This window comes from Rhinolophus ferrumequinum, chromosome 3 (genome assembly GCF_004115265.2).
Source record: "Rhinolophus ferrumequinum isolate MPI-CBG mRhiFer1 chromosome 3, mRhiFer1_v1.p, whole genome shotgun sequence".
NCBI classification, from domain to species: domain Eukaryota; kingdom Metazoa; phylum Chordata; class Mammalia; order Chiroptera; family Rhinolophidae; genus Rhinolophus; species Rhinolophus ferrumequinum.
The window spans coordinates 19752322-19773823 of NC_046286.1; the positions used below are offsets into that span (position 1 = coordinate 19752322).

General features: G+C 35.6%; 1 protein-coding gene across 1 annotated transcript in view; it reads right to left on the minus strand.

Annotated features, from left to right (window-relative positions):
- The window catches only part of PKHD1 (PKHD1 ciliary IPT domain containing fibrocystin/polyductin), a 429832-nt gene that overhangs the window by 119963 nt on the left and 288367 nt on the right, over positions 1-21502 (minus strand). The window contains exons 55-56 of the mRNA XM_033102675.1: positions 3398-3552; positions 1890-2042 (exon numbers count right to left, since the gene is read on the minus strand). Of these exons, the coding sequence (XP_032958566.1) occupies positions 1890-2042; positions 3398-3552 (308 nt within the window). The remainder of the gene's footprint in view (positions 1-1889; positions 2043-3397; positions 3553-21502) is intronic.

Here is a 21502-nt window from a genome sequence, read left to right on the forward strand (position 1 = left end):
ATTTTTATAGACAAAGAAACATAATAAAATTTCCCTGCAGTTTTGTAAAACTCTGACATGAGTTTGTGAATTCCTTAAGGGTAAACGTGGGTCTTTCATCCCTGTTTTCCTAATATGGTTACTTCAGTGTATTAGGTGCTCAATAAATGTGAATGAATAAAATAAATGAAGAGTAAGAAAAGTCATTCAGCTAGAAAATGGCAGAAGTAACATTCAAACTCAAGTCTGATTCTGAAGCCCTTGTTAAATAAACTTTTATTTCTGTAAACATTTTAAATTTATTGAAAAGTTGCAAAGACAGCATGGAGAGTTCCTGTATACTTTGCACTCCGTTTCTCCTACTGTTAGTATCTGACATAACTCTGGTACATTTGCCAAAACTAAAAATTTAACATCGATGCATTACTATTAACTGAACTCAAGATATTATTCAGATTCCACCAGCTTTTTCATTAATGCCCCTTTTCTGTCCCAGAATCCATCTAAGTTCCCACATTGTATTAAGAACCTTTGTATTTTTCTATAACATACTCCAGAGTCTGGTGGTACTTTGAGAAGAAATTGAAACAGCATGCGCAGTTATACAAGTAGGCACTTTGGTCAACAGTTTCAATTAATAGAGGCCCTGTCTTGCTCTCCGTCCCTGATTCTCCATCTTCATCAACTTCAGGATAGTCTCATTTCTACAAGACCAGGATCCAGCCTTTGTCTCAGTCTTCTAAAGCAGGATTTCTCAATCTTAACACTATTGACATTTTGGACTAGAAAATCCTTTCTTGTGGGAGACTGACCTGCACAATGTAGGATAGTTAGCATTTACCCACTTGATTCCAGAAGCCCCATCCGTCAAACTTGTGACAAGCAAAATGACTCCAGATATTGCCAAATGCCCTTTGGGGGTTGGAGGGAGGAGCAAAATCACTTCTGTTGAGAACTAATGAAGTGACAGCTTATAGAGAGAGAGCTTGTTCTATGGACCAGAAATCCAGAACTTCTAATGTAGAACTTAAAGATCTAAACACTGCCCTTTATCATAATGGTGAAACAAATGTGCCAACAAAAAGTGTTCCATGCTCAACATACCAGGGGAGCCAAAAAAATGTGTACACATGACTTGTATTCATCATTTGCTATTGGTATATATCGAGTATTACAATTTTAATACAGTTTTTTCCTTTCTTAAAATGTGTATATATATTTTTTGGCACCCTCTGTATTTGGGAAGTGGTTAAATCCTTTATTCCAAGCCTTCTCAGAGCCTTTACTATATTCATGTACACAGTGACATTCTAAGATGGAGCTACAGAGAAAGCCTTTGCCAAAATTTTTGACTAGGAAACAACTTTGGAATAACATTTAAGGAATACAAGTTTACAAAATAAGGTGCTAATCAAATAATTTTGCAGCATTACAAGAGCTAAAGCTTGAAAGAAACAAGAGAGATTGAACTGATCCTTAAAGCAGTCTAGGATATGGAAATCATTTTTATTTAAATTTACGTTATTAATTTATAGCATGAGCTGAGGTCTGTCACCAGCTATAGCATGCTACTGGGACGGAGTAATAGAAATTCAGGAAAGAGATAAAATTCAAGTGGTCATTAAATCATCTATAATTTCAAAGCAGAGGAAATTTCACATCTGCTAAAGATGTTTTCTTTGAGGTAAAAATGTGCATATGTGCTGATCACTAGTATATTATTTTAACATCACACTGATAATTAAGCACAGATTAGGACTGAAAATTCATAGCTTCTCAGTGCACAAAAGAGCCATCTCATTTGAATATTTTGTTTTATAAATGAAAATTCTCACAGTTGGAATTCCTGTGTGTCCCAGATGAATACATTTCAATTAGTTACGCTACTAGTAACTGAAAATGTCATTTACCTGAAAATTCTTCTCTGCTGGACTTCCTGAAGGACCCCACAAGTAGTCTCCCCCGACATGATGTATCAGCCTGGATTTGTATATTTCTGGTCAAAAGTCCAACCTCAGCAGCCAAACGAATATATTGGCCATCCTCCATGAAATGGACGCTTCCTGGGGCAACAGGAGTTGGGGAAGACAAAACTTTAAAAACCTATTGCAGAAATCGCAAACTGGGGACCCAAGTGAACCTGCCAAATGAAAATACTCCTTTCCCCTCGGAAGTCCTACCAACATTAAAGTCTGCTTTTCCTCGGGCATTCTTCACAAATGTCAGCTGAGAAATGAAAAGCCCATTTACTTGTCTCTCTTTGGGATCAGAGAGAGAGTGCTTGAGCAAGAATTCATTTCTCCTCAATAATTGTGGGTACTGGGACAGGTTACTGGTGCAGGGATATCAGGGAAGACCTGTCCAATTAGTGGAGGTCCCCAAACACCTTCCTTAAATTTATCGGTGTGAGACGTAGGGTTTGGTTGTACATTGTCTACAGACTTTGTTCATGAGAGTGAGGAATCCCAGAACAACTGAGGCAGTTACAAAACTAAGACAGCAATGCATCACAGTAAAGGGACAAAGAACAGTAGCAGTGTCCCCCATAACAGGTCTTAAGCTCACCACTGCTTGAAGGAGCCTCCTCAGCAGCAGGAGCTAAAGAGCCAAGTGCTGATTTGTTTCACTGGGCCACCATTTGCATTTCACCTTGGACCTCACTGGCAAGGAATGCTAAAGATTTCTCTTTTTTTGATTACTTTTCTAAAAGAGAAATAATCCTTGCAACTATGATTTAAAAAGAGAGATTCAGACATAGTCCTGTTTGAAAATACATCAGACAAAAAAGATATTCTCTAACCCCTCTATTTTCATGTTTTATTACTTGTTAGCTATATTTCCTGTGTTAAATGTATTTATTAGACTAAACCAGGAAACTTATGGTTATTTATAATTTCTGTGCAATATATTTTAACTATGTATAGTGTATAAAAATATTCAGGTTTTTGTTTTGTGGTTTTTTTAGAAAAAGTAGTGCTCAATATATAAAATGAATTTTATGTCAGGAAGGACACATTCCTAAGTATGAGGAAAAAAGTCATTTACAATAACTACCATATTCTAGGTAATTGTGTGATTCAGTGTGCCAGGAAATGAACAGGAAACTCAGCTCCGATGAGGCTTATTCTGGTCTAGCCAGGAAAATATCCAATGGCCTTGAACAAGAGTCATAACTCTCCCACTAGCTTCTAGACTTGCCATTATAAATAAAAAGTTAAATTCTTCCCTCACATCAAAATATTTTTTTCACCAGGCAATAAAATTAATGAAGGGATAGAGATAAAACCTTCTAGGATGAGTCTAGGACAGCAGTAAGGCACTATTTATCTCCTCTCAATGGTGATCGGATCCAAGACTCCAGGCAGAACTCATTCATCCTGACTCATTCACTTCCCTTAACCACAAACCAAAGACTTACCGATATGCCGGTGTTTGAGCCGTTCATGGATCCTAACATAGCGACCCTTGACTTCTTTCACAGTGAGGACCTCTGCTTCATGAGGCTCATAAGAAGAGGAGCTAAGGACGATTTTGTCATGGGGTCGCCAGTCCACCGTGTCCTCTACTATAATTCTGTAACAACATAAAGATGGTATCAAGTATACAATAATTGAAATAAAGAATACATTGGAGGGGATCAAACGTAGATTAGATGAAACAGACAACCAAACCAGTGATTTAGATGATAAGGTAGCAGAAAACACCCAAGCAGAACAGCACACACACAAAAAAAGATTCCAAGAAAATGAGGATAGTTTAAGAATAGTTTAAGGATACCAACATCTGCATCATAGGGGTACCAGAAGTAGAAAAAAGAGAGCAAGGTATTGAAAACCTATTTGAAGAAATAATGATGGAAAACTTGGCAAAGGAAATAGATATCCAAGCCCAGGAAGCACAGAGAGTCCCAAACAAGATGAACCCAAAGAGGCCCACACCAAGACACATTGTAACTAAAATGCCAAAATTAAAGACAAAGAGCGAATCTAAAAGCAGCAAGAGAAAAGCAGTTAGTTACCTACAAGGGAGCTACCATAAAAATGTCAGCTGATTTCTAACAGAAACTTTGCAGGTCAGAAGGTATTGGCAGGAAATATTGAAAGTGATGAAAAGCAAGGACCTACGACCAAAATTACGCTACACAGCAAAGCTATCATTTTGAATCAAAGGACAGATAAAGAGCTTCCCAGACAAGAGAAAGGTAAAGGAGTTCATCACCACCAAACCAGTATTGCAAGAAATGTTAAAGGAACTTCTTTAAGAAGAAAAAGGAAAAAACAAATATTAAAAAATATGAATTATAAAATGACAATAATTACAAATCTATTGACAATTACTTTCAAAGTAAATGGATTAAATGCTCCAATAAAAAGACATAGAGTGGCTCAAAAGATAAGAAAACAAGACCTCTACATATGCTGCCTGCAAGAAACTCGCTTCAGATTGAAAGACAGATACACACAGAATGAAATTAAAGGAATGGAAAAAGATATTTCACAAAAATGGAAACCAAAAATAACTGGGGTAGCAGTACTTATACTACACAAAATAGACTTTAAAACAAAGGCTATAACAATAGACATAGAAGGACCCATTACTCCCAATTCTGGGCATTTATTCGAAGAAACCAAAATCATTACTACAAAGGGACATGTACATACATACGTTCATTGCAGCTTTATTTATAATAGCCAAGATATGGAGGTAACCTGGGTGTCCATCAATGGGTGAATGGATAAAGAAGAGGTTGTACATACGAGTATATACAATGGAGTATTATTTAGCAAAGAAAAGGAATTAAATCTTGCCATCTGCAACAACATGGATGGACCTAGAAGGTATTGTGCTGAGTGAAGTAAGTCAGACAGATAAAGACAAATGCCTTCACTTATATGACTTATAAGTCCACCTATATGACTTCACTTATAGGTGGACTCTAAAGAATAAAAACAACGAAACAGAAATAAACTTATAGATACAGAGAACATTTTAATGGTTGCCAGAATGGAAGGGGGATTGAAGGAATGGGTAAAAAACGTGAAAGGATTGAGAAGTACAAATTGGTAGTTACAAAATAGTCATGGGGATGTAAAGTATAGCATAAGGAAAATATTCAGTCATAATGCAATAACTATGTATGATGTCAGATAGGTACTAGATTTATCAAGGTGATTGCTGCATACGCTATACAAATGTTTAATTGCTATGTTGCATATCTCAAAGTAATATAATATTGTATGTCAACTGTAATTAAAAAGTTAAAAATTATATTAAAAATAAAAAGCAGGGACGTCATAAAAATGGTGGCATGAGGTGAGCTTCTTGAAATCTCCCTTGGAATTTACAATAAATTGAACAACTATAACCCCACAGGGGACTCCGTGCACAGCAGACAGGCAAGACTACGAGGTGCACTACTGAAATCATCCAAAGGAAGGCAAACTGCGTGAACAGGGGAGGAGGGAAGGGAGAAATGCAGAGATGGGGCTGTGCAAGCACAGGACACAGACCTAGCTCAGTGCTCGGAGTTCGCTGCATTCCAGAATTACTGCAGCTGCGGGAGAAGGAAAAACTTAGACTGCTACGGCTATGCTTATGGCTCACAGGGCTGAGGGGACAGCATATGACACGGCTGAACCCAACATGGCTCATGGCAGAGACCTCAGAGCAAAGAAGGCTGACAACAGTGGTTTAAACCCTCACTGTCCAGCACAGAATGGAAGACATAGGCACTGAGCCTAGCCTCCCCTTCCTATGCTCCCAGAGCTTGTCCCACCACCACCTGCCCACTGCTAGAAGTGGAACAGTAGCAGTGTCAGATCAAAAGAAAAGAATATTTGCAGTTCTGAAAACTGTGGTCCTCAAACATGGACTTGCAGCACAATTAGTTTTGGCAAAGGAGAGGGAGCCGTGGAAGCAGGACTCGCTGTAGTGGTGGTCGTCGCCATTGCTCTGGGACACCTCTCACAACCCACCCCGCCCCTGTCCCTACCTATCTGGCCGGATCCCTGCAGGAGTAAACAGAGCTGCTGAAACACACGGGCTCTGAATCTGGTGCAGCAAGAGCTTTGGAACTTCAGGAGATCTCCACACCCCCCCAGAGAGGCGGTGCCCTATGACCCAGGTGCACTGTTCACAGAGGGGAAGTCTGCCTTCCATGAAATCCCCTCATTGTGTGAGGAGCTGGAATACTGCAGAGAAAATATAACATTATAGTGTGGCAGAGAATAAAAGGCTGCAGTCAGAGAGAAAACAAAACATTCTACCAAAACTTACTAGAAAACAAAAGAAGTACCTCTTTCTATCAATCTGTTGCAGAACCCACTCCTGTAGATATCTACGTAGAGAAATAATACATCATTAATCGCCAGGAATAACCATGGTAACAAGACAGCTCAGAAAGAAAATTAAAAGTATCCAGAAAATGAACGTAAAGACATGGAAATATGTGACTTAAATGACAGAGAATTCAAGATTGCAGTTCTTAAAAAACTCAACGAGACGCAAAAAAAAAACATAGACAGGTAGTTTAATGAACTCAGAAACACAATCAAAGAACAAAACAAACATATTACCAAAGAGATTGAAATTCTACAAAAGAACCAAATAGAATTTCTGGAGATTAAGAACTCAATAAAAGAAATGAAGAACTAATAGGCAGCTTAAGTAGTAGAGTTGACCAGATGGAGGAAAGAATCAGTGACATCGAAGATAAAAATCTGGAAATGACATGGATGGAAGAAGAAAGAGACTTGAGACTTAAAAGAAATGAAAGAACTCTACAAGAACTTTCTGACTCCATCACAAAGAGCAATATAAGAATAATGGACATACCAGAAGGAGAAGAAAGAGAAAAGGGAACAGAGAGTATATTCAGACAAATAGTCAACAAGAACTTCCCAAACTTGTGGAAAGAACTGGATCCTCAAAGAAAGAAGCAAATAGAACACCTAATTATCTCAACCTCAACAGGCCTTCTCATTGTATTAAAGCTGTCAAAAATTAACAACAAAGAATCCTCAAGGCAACCAGGGAAAAGAAGATGGTAAATTACAAAGGAAAGCCCATTAGATTATTATCAGAATTTTCAGCAGAAACTCTACAAGCCAGGAGGGAGTGGAATCAAATATTCAAACTATTGAATGAGAGAACTTATGAGCCAAGAATAATATATCCAGAAAAAATATCCTTTAGATATGAAGGAGTAGTAAAGACCTTTCCAGACACACAGAAGCTGAGGGGATTTTCAAACACACGGCCTGCACTACGAGAAATACTGAAAGAGGCTATTTGACCAGCATAAATAGGGATAATTTGTGACAACCAAAACATAAAAGAGGGGAGAGAAAGGCCTGAACCGGAATATGGGAATGAAGAAAGTAAGCATGCTAATGAAAATGGAATACTCTAAATATGAAACTTTCTTTTACACAAATTTAATGGTAACCACTCAAAAAAAAAAACAAACAAACAAAAAACAAAAACAAAAAACCCGCACTGAAATATACAACATAAAAAAAAGAAACAGAGAGGAAACTCATAGAATACCACTACACAGAAATAATAGACGACAACAAAAAAGCAAACAAACAATAGAGACACGGTCTTATCAGAAACCCAAAGATAGAATGATAGGAAACACATATCAATAATCACCCTAAATATAAATGGACTGAACTCACCAATAAAAAGGCACAGAGTGGCAGATTTGATCAAAAAATAAACCCAATCATATGCTGCCTCCAAGAGACACATCTCAGCTACAAGGACAAATATAGACTGAAAGTGAAAGGGTAGAAACTGACACTCTACACAAAAGGTATTCAGAAAAAATCAGGTGTAGCCATACTGATATTAGATGAAACAGACTTCAGGATAAAATAGGTAACAAGAGACAAAGATGGACATTTCATAATGATAAAGGGGACTATACAACAAGAAGACATAACAGTCATCAATATTTATGCCCCTAATCTATTAAAATCAGGGAGCACCAAAATATACTAAGCAACTACTAACAGAACTAATTGGAGAAATTGACCAAAACACAATTATAGTAGGGGACCTAAATACATCATTGACAGCTATGGATAGATCCTCCAAACAGAAAATAAATAATGAAATAGCAGCCCTAAATGACACGTTAGATGAAATGGACATAATTCACATTTATAGTGCACTTCATCCTAGACCTTCAGACTATAGATTCTTTTCTAGTGCACATGGAACATTCTCAAGGATAGACCATATATTGGGACATAAGACTATCCTCAGCAAATTTAAGAAGACTGAGATTGTACCAAGCATATTCTCTGATCACAAGCCTCTGAAATTAGATATCAACTGCAAAAGAAAGTAGGAAAAACCACAAATATGTGGAGATGAAACAACATACATTTAAAGAATGACCGGGTCAGAGAAGAAATAAGAGAAGAGATCAAAAGATACATAGAAACAAATAAGAATGAAAATACATCCTACAAAAATTTTTGGGATGCAACGAAAGCAGTTTTAAGTGGGAAATTTATATCATTACAGGCCTATCTCAAGAAAGACACCTTAAAGAATGAGAAAAAGAAGAACAAATGAAACCCAAAGTCAGCAGAAGAAAGGAAATAATAAAGATCAGAGCAGAACTAAATGAAATAGAGAACAAAAAGACAATAGAAAAAAATTAATGCGACAAAGAGCTGATTCTTTGAAAAGATTAATAAAATTGACAAACCCTTGGCTAGACTCACTAAGATAAAAAGAGAAAAGACACTAATAAACAAAATCAGAAATGAAAGAAGGGAAATTATCACGGATGCCACAGAAATACAAAGGATCATCCAAGAATATTATGAAGGACTATATGCCACCAAATTCAATAACCTAGAAGAAACAGACAAGTTCTTAGAAACATAGCCTTCCTAGACTGAATCATGAAGAATTGGAAAATCTAAACAGACCGATCACCAGTAAGGAAATCGAATCAGTCATCCGAAACCTTCCCAAAAGCAGAAGTCTGGGACCAGATGGCTTCACTAGTGAATTCTACCAAACCTTCAAAGAGGATCTAATGCCTGTACTATTCAAACTCTTCCAAAAAATTGAAGAAGAGACAACACTTCCTAACTCATTTTATGAGGCCAACATTACCCTGATACCAAAACCTGGTAAGGATGACACAAAAAAAGAAAACTAAAGACCAATATCGCTGAACAATACAGATGCAAAAATCCTAAACAAAATTCTAGCAAATCGAATGCAACAATGCATTAAAAAGATTATTCATTACGACCAAGTGGGGGTCATCCCAGGGACACATGGATGGTTCAACATATGCAAATACATCATTGTGATACATCACATAAACAAAATAAAGGACAAAAATCATATGATTATATCAATTGATGCAGAAAAAGCATTTGACAAGATACAACATCCATTGAGGATTAAAACACTTAAGAAAATGGGTATAGATGGAAAATACCTCAACATAATAAAGGCTGCTTTGCAGATGACATGATGCTATATATATAGAAAACCCTAAAGACTCCACCAAAAAGCTATTAGAAACAATAAATGAATACAGTAAAGTTGCTGGCTACAAAATCAATGTACAAAAGTCTATTGCATTCCTATATACTAACAATGAAATCTCAGAAAAAGAAATTAAAAAAAAAATTCCTTTTGCAATTACAACAAAAAGAATAAAATACCTAGGAATAAACTTAACCAAGGATGTGAAAGACCTATAGGCTGATAACTACAAGATATTTTAGAAAGAAATTGAAGAAGACACAAAAAAATGGAAAGACATTCCGTGCTCATGGATTGGAAGAATCAACATAGTTAAAATGGCCATATTACCCAAAGCAATATACAGATTTAATGCAATCCCCATCAAAATCCCAATGGCATTTTTTAAAGAAATAGAACAAAAAATCTTCCGATTTGTATGGAACCACAAAAGACCCCGAATAGCCAAAGCAATCCTAAGAAAAAAGAACAATGCTTGAGGTATCACACTCCCTGACTTTAGCTTGTACTACAGGGCAACATTAATCAAAACAGCATGGTATTGGCAGAAAAACAGACACACAGACCAATGGAATAGAACTGAGAACCCAGAAATAAACCCACATAAATATGGACAGATGATTTTTGACAAAGAAGCCAAAAACATACAATGGAGAAAAGACAGCCTCTTCAATAAATAGTGCTCGGAGAATTGGAAACCACGTGCAAAAGAATGAAACTGAACTGCAATCTGTCACCATGTACCAAAATTAATTCAAAATGGATCAAAGACCTAAGCATAAGACCTGAAACAATAAACTGCATAGAAGAAAACATAGGTACTAAACTTATGGACCTTGGGTTCAAAGAGCATTTTATGAATTTGACTCCAAAGGTAAGGGAAGTAAAAGCTAAAACAAATGAATGGGACTATATCAAACTTAAAAGCTTCTGCACAGCAAAAGAAACCATCAACAAAATAAAGAGGCAACCAACCGAATGGGAGAAGATTTTTGCAAACAGTGCCTCTGGTAAGGGGCTAATACAAGGAACTCATAAAACTCAACAACAAAAACAACAAACAACCCAATTGACAAATGGGCAGAGGACCTGAAGAGACATTTCTCCAGAGAGGACACACAAATGGCAAATAGATATATGAAAAAATCATCAGAGAAATGCAAATAAACACCACAATGAGATATCACCTCACCCCAGTTAGAATGGCTATTGTCAACAAGACAAATAGTAACAAGTGTTGGAGAGGCTGTGGAGAAAAAGGAACCCTCACACACTGTTGGTGGGAATGCAGATTGGTTCAGCTGCTATGGAAGGCAGCGTGGAGGTTCCTCAAAAAATTAGGAATAGTATTACCATATGACTAGCAATCCCTCTCCTGGGCATCTACCCCAAAAATCTGAAAACATTTATCCACAAAGATATATGTGCTCCAAGGTTTATTGCAGCTTTATTTATGGTGGCCAAGACATGGAAACAACCAAAATGTCCTTTGATAGATGAATGGATAAAGAAGTTGTGGTATATATACACAATGGAATACTATTCGGTGGTAATAAAAGATGAAATAGGACCATTTATCACAACATGGATGGATCTTGAGATTATAATACTAAGCGAAATAAGTCAGAAAAGGTAGAGAACCATATGATTTCACTGATATGTGTGATATAAAACTGAAAACAATAAAAGAACAAGACAAACAAATGAAGGAACAAAAACTCATAGACAGACAATAGTTTAGGGATTACCAGAGGGTAAAGGGGGAGGGGAGCTGTAGAAGAGGGTCTAATATATGGTGATAGAAAGAGAACTGACTCTGGGTGGTGAATACACAATGTGAGATATAGATAATGTATTACAAAATTGTACACCTGAAATCTATGTAACTTTACTAACAATTGTCAGTGCAGTAAACTTTAATTAAAAAAAAATAAAAATAAGTTGCAGGATATAAAATAATATGCACTATTTATTTTTTAATAAAAATAATGCATGCACAGAAAACAGAAGATAAGAAAGATGCTATTGAAATGTCAGCTCACTATGGATGGTGGGTTTCTTAGTGATTTTCACTTAAATCTAAATTTTCTAACTTACCAGGTAACATACGGTAGTAAAATAAATATTGAAAAAAAAAAAAAAAGAAAGAAAAGAAGGCTATGGGTTTAAAATCACACCAAAGTCAAATTAGCTACATAACTGAAATCAATTCTTTCCTTCAGTAATATCAGGATAATCCTTGTATTATTGTTCACATTATTGAAAAAAGTTTTTCAGACCATAGATCGCCACAATGTTCTGAAAAGGTCCTTGTGAAAATGATAATTAATTCCCTATGGAACACAGAGGATTTTTAGGGCTGGGAAACTATTCTGTAAGGACGGATATGCGTACATGTCGTTATACACTTGTCAAAACACATAGAATGTACAAAAGGAAGAGGGAACTCTAACGTAAACTTAAAAAACTAATAAAAGCTTATCCCCTTACTCTCTTATATAAGTCCTCGGTTCCAGCCAGAGGAATGTGCTCACTTTCCCAAAAAACAGCTATGTGTTTCTCAGCTATCACGTAAAATGTCATTGCCTTTACTCTGTCCTCCAGTCCACTCATTATTTTTTTTTTAATTTTGCGGTGATGTCAGTTAAAAGTATTAAACAGGTTTCAAGTGTATAGTTCTATAATATATCACCTATATAGCATTGTGTGCTCACGACCCAAAGTCAAATCTCCTTCTGTCATCATATATTTAAACCCCTTTACCCTCTTCTACCTCCTGTTTCCCCCTTTACCCTCTGGTAACCAGTAATCTGTTGTCTGTCTATGAGTTGTTTGTCTTGTTCATTTGTTGCTTTTAGTTTTATATCCCACTGACGAGTGAAATCATATGGTTCTCAATGTTTTCTGTCTGACTCATTTAGCTTACCATGATAGTCTCAAGATCCATCCATGTTTTCGCAAATGGCAGTATTTCATCTTTTCTTATGGCTGAATAATATTCCATTGTATGTATCTTCTTTATTTAATCATCTATTGAAGGACACTTTGGTTGTTTCCAAGTCTTGGCTCCCGTGAATAAAACTTCAATGAACACAGGGTTTTTTAAACATATATATATATATATATATACATATATATATGTCTTTACAGATAAGTGTTTTCAGATTTTTTGGGTAGGAGAAGGATTGCTGGGTTTCATGGTAATTCTATTCTTAATTTTTGGAGGCAACTCAATACTGTTTTCCATAGTGGCTGTACCAATTTATATTCCCACCAGGAGTGTATGAGGTTTTTTTCCCTACAACCTCTCCAACACTTGTTATTATTTGTCTCGTTAATAATAGCCATTTTAACAGGTGTGAGGTGGTATCTCATTGTGATTTTTATTTGCATTTTCCTAGTAGCTAGTGAAGTTGAACCTGTTGGCCATTTGTATGTCTTCTTGGGAGACGTGTCTGTTCAGATTCTCTGCCCATTTTTAAATTGGATTGTGTGTTGTTGTTGTTGTTTTATTGTTGAGTTGTATGAGTTCTTTATATATTTTGGATATTAACACCCCACTCATTCTAAAAACTGACTGAAGTTCCTTTGCCTTCAAGAGGTCATCCCACGGGAGTCTATTCTCCACTGAACGCCCAACCCGCATTTCTGTTTCACTACAAATTTGTCGTAATATACTACTCCCTGGTAACTGATTTTGTACTCTTGTCTTCTGTGGCTGTTCAACTTTGATATTGTTCGTTAATATTTAATAAAATATAACTATCTAGCTATGTAAACTCCATAGTACCTAACAGTTTTCTAGGCAAAGAGAAAAAGGAATTATTGAAATTATTTGTCCAAGCTTTATAACAAAAAACCTAATTGAACCTAAGCCAAACTTTTCCATTAAAGCTTCTGAAACCTTACAGTCTCATGATCATTTACCTCTCTAAAGATAAATACTAAAGCTTTGGGATTCTAAGCTTCATAAGGAACATACACAGATGGCAAGGGAACACAGGCCTTTCCACTTTATGTCCACATAGCAACAGTGGCAACTTCAGAGAAAACTGTGGTCCCAGAATCAACAACCTAGATGGCTCTGCTGGTCAAATATCAGTTTCCTTAATTTCCAACATCCACTCTTCCCACTTTCAATGTTCTACTCTTAGGTTACCCTTCAACCATTTCAAGAAATTCTAGTGTAAGGACTGCTCAAATTCCAGCTGTATTTCATGCATGTGATTAATACTAATAAGAGTCCTATAAATACATGGGAGAGGAGAGACCCGCTTGTTGCTCTGAGCAAAATATACCTAAAACAATAAATAATTAAAAGAATTACAAGAACTTTTACAACATATTGGACCTAAATGGAAACCGTATGGGAAGAGAGAAGATACTATGAATAATCACGGCAGCCATCTCCTGAAAGACAACTTTTTAAAAATATAAACAGAATATCAGCACAGTTTCCTTTATTTTGGCCTTAACATTTTACCCAGTTTAGAGAAAATACAATACTACTGGTCAAAAGAACATAATTATAAACAATGAAAAAGAATATGCTTCCAAATTTGATTTTAAAGTTTTCAAAACCATGTATAAGGCATTCATATACAAACACCTACAACTTACATAAATTTGTTAACCAAACTTTAAGGAAGTCTTAATAATAGATGCATTTGACCACATGATCAGTGTCCAGATGCTAAAATATTTTTACTGGAGGATTAGAGATGACCATATACTTCTGAACTCTACTCACACTGAGGCTTTTTAAAGCTCTGGTTTAATTTTTTTTTTTTTTTTTTTGTCAGTACCACTGAAATGTACTGAGGACCTTCAGACTCACTGGATTATGAGAGATATTAAAGAACTTGAATCCAATAATGATATTGATAGTAATGATGACAACACGAATAGTTATTGTGTATGTCAGTCATTTGTCTACCTGATCTCCTTTCTCCTTCATTCCAGGAAATCCACCACAGCTCTTCTGAGACCTGCTCTCCCCGCCCACACCCACAATACTAATTAAGCGGTCCTAGTGAGAGCATCTCAGAAACCCTTTGCTAAAGGGTGGGCAAGGGAGCTAACCTACCTTTGTTTGTCAAAATTCTTCTCCTGAACTTTTTTTCAGCTTTATTGAGGTATAATTGACAAATAAAACAGGAAGATTTTTTTAAAATGTACAACGTGATGATTTACTATACATATACATTGTGAAAAAAGTCCCCCCGTTGAGTTCATTAACATATCCATCACCTCACATACCATTTATTTTTTGGTGGGAACATTTAAGTTCTACTTTCTTAGCAAATTTCAATGATACAATACAGTGTTATCAACTATAGTCACCTAGAATTCTGAATTGAAACTAAGAGAGAGAGAACTTCCTCTCTGGTGGTAAAGCTGGGAAAAGCCTGATAGCTCTGGGTTCACTTGCACTGGACAGAGTGGGGAAAACCCTCTTCAATAGAAATAAATGGGATTGAAATAGAGAAATAGGAGAGGTGGGGGGAGGGCCTAGTGCATCCAATCTCCCAAATGGATTAAGAAAGGTGGTTTTTACTTTCAACTAAAAGAATCCTGATTACCACAATAACTACCATGTCTTCTGGCTTACTTTGGATCAAAAACTGGGCAAAGCACTTTGTATACATCAATTCATTTAATCCTTTTAACTACTCGATTAGCTAGGAATTATTATTCTCATGTTATAGAAAAAGAAACAGACTTGAAGAGAATTATTTACCCAAAATTACACATTTAATTAATTGCCCAATTAGAATTATTTTGTTTGCCTATACTCAGAGTTGAAACTCTTCTGCATTGTGGAACACTATTTTCATTCTACCTTCCTAACTCATATTTCTTTTCCCAGCATGGAGACAATAGCCAATCTGAGGTTAGGCCCCATCAATTCATTAGACCAGAAGGAATTATTTTCTTTTGGAGGCTACATATGTGATCCTGGATTCCTGCCAATAAATGAATAAGGCCAATGAACTCTACATTCTAATACTTGAACTAAATTGTTATAGTCTAATGATGGGGTTTGAGTAATAAGCAAAATATGGTTGTTTTATAAATTGAATTCGAAATGTTCATTTATTACATGATATGACATTGAGCCAAGAGGCCCAAAAAGTTCTCATTTCCAGAAAAGACACATCAATTCAATGTCGCAGGCATTTATTGGAAGTCTTTTCTATGTTCTGCTGTATACTTGATGCTAAATAATAAACCAAATCAATAAAAAAACAAAACAACAGTATTTTCCCACTCCCATAGAAGCCACTTAGAGGAATAGGACATATATACCTCAAGCAGCTTAGTATCACTCAGTAGGGCACATTGTTATTAAACTATAAATTAGAAAATCACAAACTATAGTGGCTCAGATGGTGGGAAAACCAGTGTGTGCTAGAGGGTAGATTGAAAGCCTTGCGGGAGAGATGATGGAATCTTTAAGGATAAGTAGGAAGTATAAATAATGGTAAAGAGGAGATGTAAGGATAGTTCTGACCCCTTATTTCATGTAACAAGTATTTAGGGAGCCAGTACAAAACTATCATAGAGATTCATGTGTGAAGAGCTGAAATGAGAACGTAGCAGAAAGAAAAGGAAAAAGAAATATTCCAAGCAAAGTATATCCAAAGAATACCATTATTAATTTGACATAAAAGATAACAGAATATATATAATCGATAATGAATAACATTAGAATTAAAGGCCTACGTCCTGGGGAAAGGTTGAACTAACATCTGACTTGATTTGTTCTTCAGTTCAGAGTTATTTCCTTATAAACAACAGAATAAGCTAATAAATTACTTAAGAAACACAGAAAATAAGAGGACAAAGAGACTGGATATAATCTTTATATACTATCTTTCTTTAAAAAGAAAATGAAAAGGAATAAGACAAAAAAATGAGAATCCTTGAAGAAGTTTTCCCGTAAACCTCCTCTACTCCCCATTTTCCTCTTCTCAGAAATTACACCACTCTTCACCCAGGTGCTCAGGTCAAAAGTTTTACAGTAATCTTTTACTCTTTTTTACCCAATCTTTTAGCAAATGCTGCCTCTGTCAACACAGATATAACCTCCATCTCTTCCACCCTAATCTAAGCCATTAGCATGTATCACCTGAAAGGTTGCCATATTATTGCAATGTCTTAACAGTTAGTCTCTGCTTCCACACTTGTCCTCTCGTTAGTCATTTCTCTACATAGCATAAGTCAGATTAAAACAAAAATCAGACCCTGTCCCTACCTTGTTTAAAATCTTCCAATGACTAGTATAAAAACGTAAAAGTTTTATCACAGGATTCATTGATAAAGTGATCATTTAATTTCAAAGAACACGTGATCATCTTTAAAAGACTCAGTGAAACATATACTTAATACTTATAATGGGTAAAAAACAAATTATTTTTTAATCTAAGTATAACCTCCATTAAGTTATCTAAACTGCAAAAAATCCAACATTTTTGTTCATCAATCTCCCCAAAAGTCAACTGAAGCAAGCAATAGAAGGATAATTTAATTTAGAGATACAGTTATATAATAACATGCAAAAAAGAAAAAAAAAAATTCAAATATCTGACTAAGCTTCTTTGGTTGATAGTGTAAGAAATGAGTATAAATTTATAAAGTTAACATGAGTTTTCTTCCTCTGAATATTTCACTCTAATGTTCTTCATAAAATAAATCAATTACATACAAATAAATTTATATCTCTAATTCTGTTGGTGAAAGTTTATAAAGGGGTCCATTTGTGTCCCCATGAGAATATATTAGAAAGACTTACTAAACTGACTTTTAACCTAAGGAAGATTGTAAATCAATGTTTAAAGAAATGGTTTAAAATCTGTAGTTCAGTTAATACTGTACTAGTTTCAACTTGCTGGATTTGATAATGTTCTGTAGTTATGTAAGATATCAACAGGGAACACTGAGTGAATGGTTCATGAGAAAGAACTCTGCTAAGTTTTGCAACTTCTTGTGAGTCTTAAATTATTTTACAATTTTTTAAAGGTTAAAAAAAAAAGCTATCCATGAAACAATAATTACATGTCATTCATACAAACTCATTAAAGTACTCCTCCTCGGGACTGAAACTTTGTTTTGAATATTTGTAATATGTAGAACACAAGCAAAGGAATCAGACAAACCATGGTAAAAATCTAGCCTCAGGAACTTCTGGCTTTGTAAATCTGGAAAATTTACTTAACTTCTTTAGCCTCAGTTTTCATGTCTGTAAAATGCAGATAATAATACCTAACTTACAGTATTGAGAGATTCAAATAAGATAATGCGTGTAAAATGCTTGGTAGAGGCCTGACATATAGTCAGCCCACATGATAAGAACTCAATAAATGGTAGCTAGTTAATTACCATGGATAGTTTTAATTAATAAAATTGAGTTTCTTTCAAAATAGCCTGTAGCTCTGACTCTGAAGGAAGTTTTTAGCACATTCTTATAAGAAAAATCCATTCATATGGCTCCTGCCAGATTCCAACTTGCTAACCTTTTAATAACTGGAGTTTTCTTATTGATCCCCCTTTGCCTATCTCACAAATTGTCTTGAGGATGACAAAGGCACTTCTACTCAACATGACCAAATCCGAACTCATAATCTTTTTCCCCAAACTCAGCCCTCTTCTAATAAATGGCACCACCATCTATCTACGCAACAAGAAACCAAGAAAGCACCTCACACCCAAAACATTTTATAGCTTTTACTTCCCGTCCTCAAATCTGCCCACTTCTCCCCTTTGTCACGTTAACTCCTAACTACAAGTAACACCCTCTCTTGCTTGGACCTCCTAAGTGGTGTTGCTAGATCCATTTTTAACCCCCTTTTGTTGTCTGTATTTGTTTTTTTTTTAGATATAGAAAAATCTAAAAAACTGATAAAAAAAAAACTGATTTTTTTTTTTTTAGATATAGAAATGTGATTATAAGTGTTACCTTCTATCCATACCATCCTCTTAGAAACCTAAAACAGCTGCACAATGCTCTCAAGAGGGTAAAAACTAAAACTCTTGACATCACCGTCGGATCTGGTCTGGACCCCTAACTACTCCTTGGAACCTTATCATGCTCAGTCCCAGCTCTCCACATCAGTCACCCTGGCATTCTTTCAAGTCCCTCATATTCTCTATTCTTTCTCCTGTCACAAAATCTCCTCTCATGAGGCTGCTTCTCAATCACCTGTCATTTACTCCTCGGCTATCAACTTCTAAAAACTTAGACTAGCCCCAATATCATTTCCAGGCTGAAATGTTCTTCTCTCCCTATGTCTTCTTGGTCAGGGACATCATCCACTTCCAGGATGACTCCCTGTCATCTTCTCCCTAAGCCCTAAGATACATATGTAATTGTCTCCTTGACAACTCCACTTGGTGTCTCCCATTCAGCATGTCCCTGTCAAATCTGTCCCTCCCCGTCTTCCCATCTCAGTGCATGTTTCCACCACCCACCAGGTTGCTCAGTCTAAAAACCTGAAGCACTCCCCTCACCTCAGCATTCAATTTCTTGGCATGCCCCGACAGCACCGTCTCTTCTCTCAATCCCCACTGTCTCCTCCATAGTCCTAGCCACCACGATTTGTCACTTCAACTGGCCTCCTGATGCTCCAGCTTTTGTTCTTGTCTCCACAATCCATCAACAAGAGCAGCCAGAGTGGTTTTCAAATCATAAATCAGATTCCATCAATTCCCGGGCCATTCAGTGTTTTTCCCTTTGACCTCTCACAACTAAACAAGGTTCCTTGTGACTTGGCATCTATCATGCCATACAACTCTCCCCTCTGCTCGCTATGGTCCAGCTATCATGACCTCCTTTCTGTCCCCAGGACCAAAGTCCACCTCAGGGACAATGTTGGTGGTCCCTCTCTCATTGCCCATATTATCAAAGAGCTGGGTTCCTCCTACCATTCCAATCTCAACTCAAATGTCTTTTCTCCAGAGAGATCTTTTCTGTCCATTCAATCCAAAAGGGAACTCCTCATACCCTCTACATCTCTTTTCTACCATATGACCCTGTTTATTTTCTTACTAGTACCTTTTATCATCTGGAACTATGTTGTTTATATTTCTGTATTTGATTGTTTCTTGTCTATCTCCACTAAGATGCAAACTCCCAGAGGACAGCATTGTCTTCAAATTTGCCTCTCTATCTCCACTACTTACAACCGGGCACATAGTAAATTTTCACCTCATATTTGTTGAAAGCCTGCATGCTGTTTGCTCTGGCTTTAGTGCTCTTTCCACACGCATTTGACCCCACATTGCTTAATTAAAGCCCACTCATCTTTCAGTTCCCACGTCTGAAATCACTCTTTAGGGAAGCCTTCTCTAACTTCTATTACTGCCTCAAGATCCAATGTTTGTATGTTTTGAAAATCTTACATAACACTCCTTCGTAGCATTTATCACATATGTAATTTTGCCTTTACTTTCTACTTATTTAATTAATGTTGATGGCAGAGACATGTTGATTTTTCACTTGTTATTGTATCTTCAGGCCATCAGTCAATGTTGACACAGGATAAAATATGACAAAAATTGTGTTGAATAAATAAATAACAGTGTTAAAATAACTACAAAAGTATAACTGTGCTATGAAGAAACTCTGTACGTAGAGAAAAGCACAACAAAGCAGTAGCTATCTATCATTTTACCAGCAGGGATCCTTGCTGTGCTGGATGTCCTTCCAGACATTTCTGTATCCACACATATGCATAAATATTATTTTCTTTTATTTACAAAACTAGAGAATATCTAATATTAGTTTCTACCTGAATGCTCACATTTCCTCCCCTCTGTCAACTTGGAATTCACTCTTTTTCACCTTTACCAATTTAAAATTAATCAATGGTATTTAATTTTGATTAATTAATATTTATTTCAATTTCAGCAAGGAAGAACATTTTTCCATATGTTTATTAGTCAGATGTTTTCTTCTGTGGCCCATGTATTCAAAGGTTTTAGCGATTATTCATATGGTATGCTCATATTGTTTTCTTTGTGTTCCTAGGAGTTCTTTACATATAAAAAACAACTAGCCTTCCATTAGTACTATTATGTATTGCAAATATTTTCTAGCTTTTTATTTGCCTTTACATTTTATAATTGATGTGCAGAAATATTTATTTTTTTATGTTGTCAAATCTATTATTTCTTGCTGTTATGCTTGTCGTGTTCCTTGTTACGTTCAGACAGATCATCCCTAGTTTAATATTACATAATATTTACTTAGATACTTTTCAAATAATTTTATGGTATTGCTTTCTGATATGCAATTTTTTAATCCATCTACATTGTCTCCTGTTCTGGTGCCAATAACAATAAAACAATTATTCACATTAAAGGTATATATATATATATATATACCTTTAATACATATATAATGTATATGTAATATATATATATAATGTATATATAATGTGTATATAATGTATATATAATACATACACACACACACATATATTTTTTAAATAACTGGTAATGTTTAGTTATCTTCAAGTGTTTACTGTTCCAAAAGGCTAAGAATTAATAAGTCAGATTCCAAATGCATATATTTCGCTTGTGATTAAAGTTACATTAGATTTGACATCTTTAAAATATTAAGCCTTTCCATTTACATTATGCATCACCACTTATTCTAATCTCCTTTTATGCCTCTTACTGGTGTTTTACAGTTTTGTTTTTACAGCTCCTATAATTTTTCTTAAGTTTATTTCTAGTATTTCAAATTGAAATTTTAAGTAGGATTTTTATTATAATTTAAAACTTTATTGCTTACATATTAAAATGTTATTGATTTGTGCATTTATTGAATGTAACTGATAGTTTTTCAGATAGTGTCTCGTTTTCTAGAACAAAATATACAGAATCCATAAAAAAACGACAGTTTGTATTCCTTTCAATATTTACAACTAATGCATTTTTCTTGATGCAATACAATGGCTGAAACTTTAATAACAATATTTAATGACTGTTATAC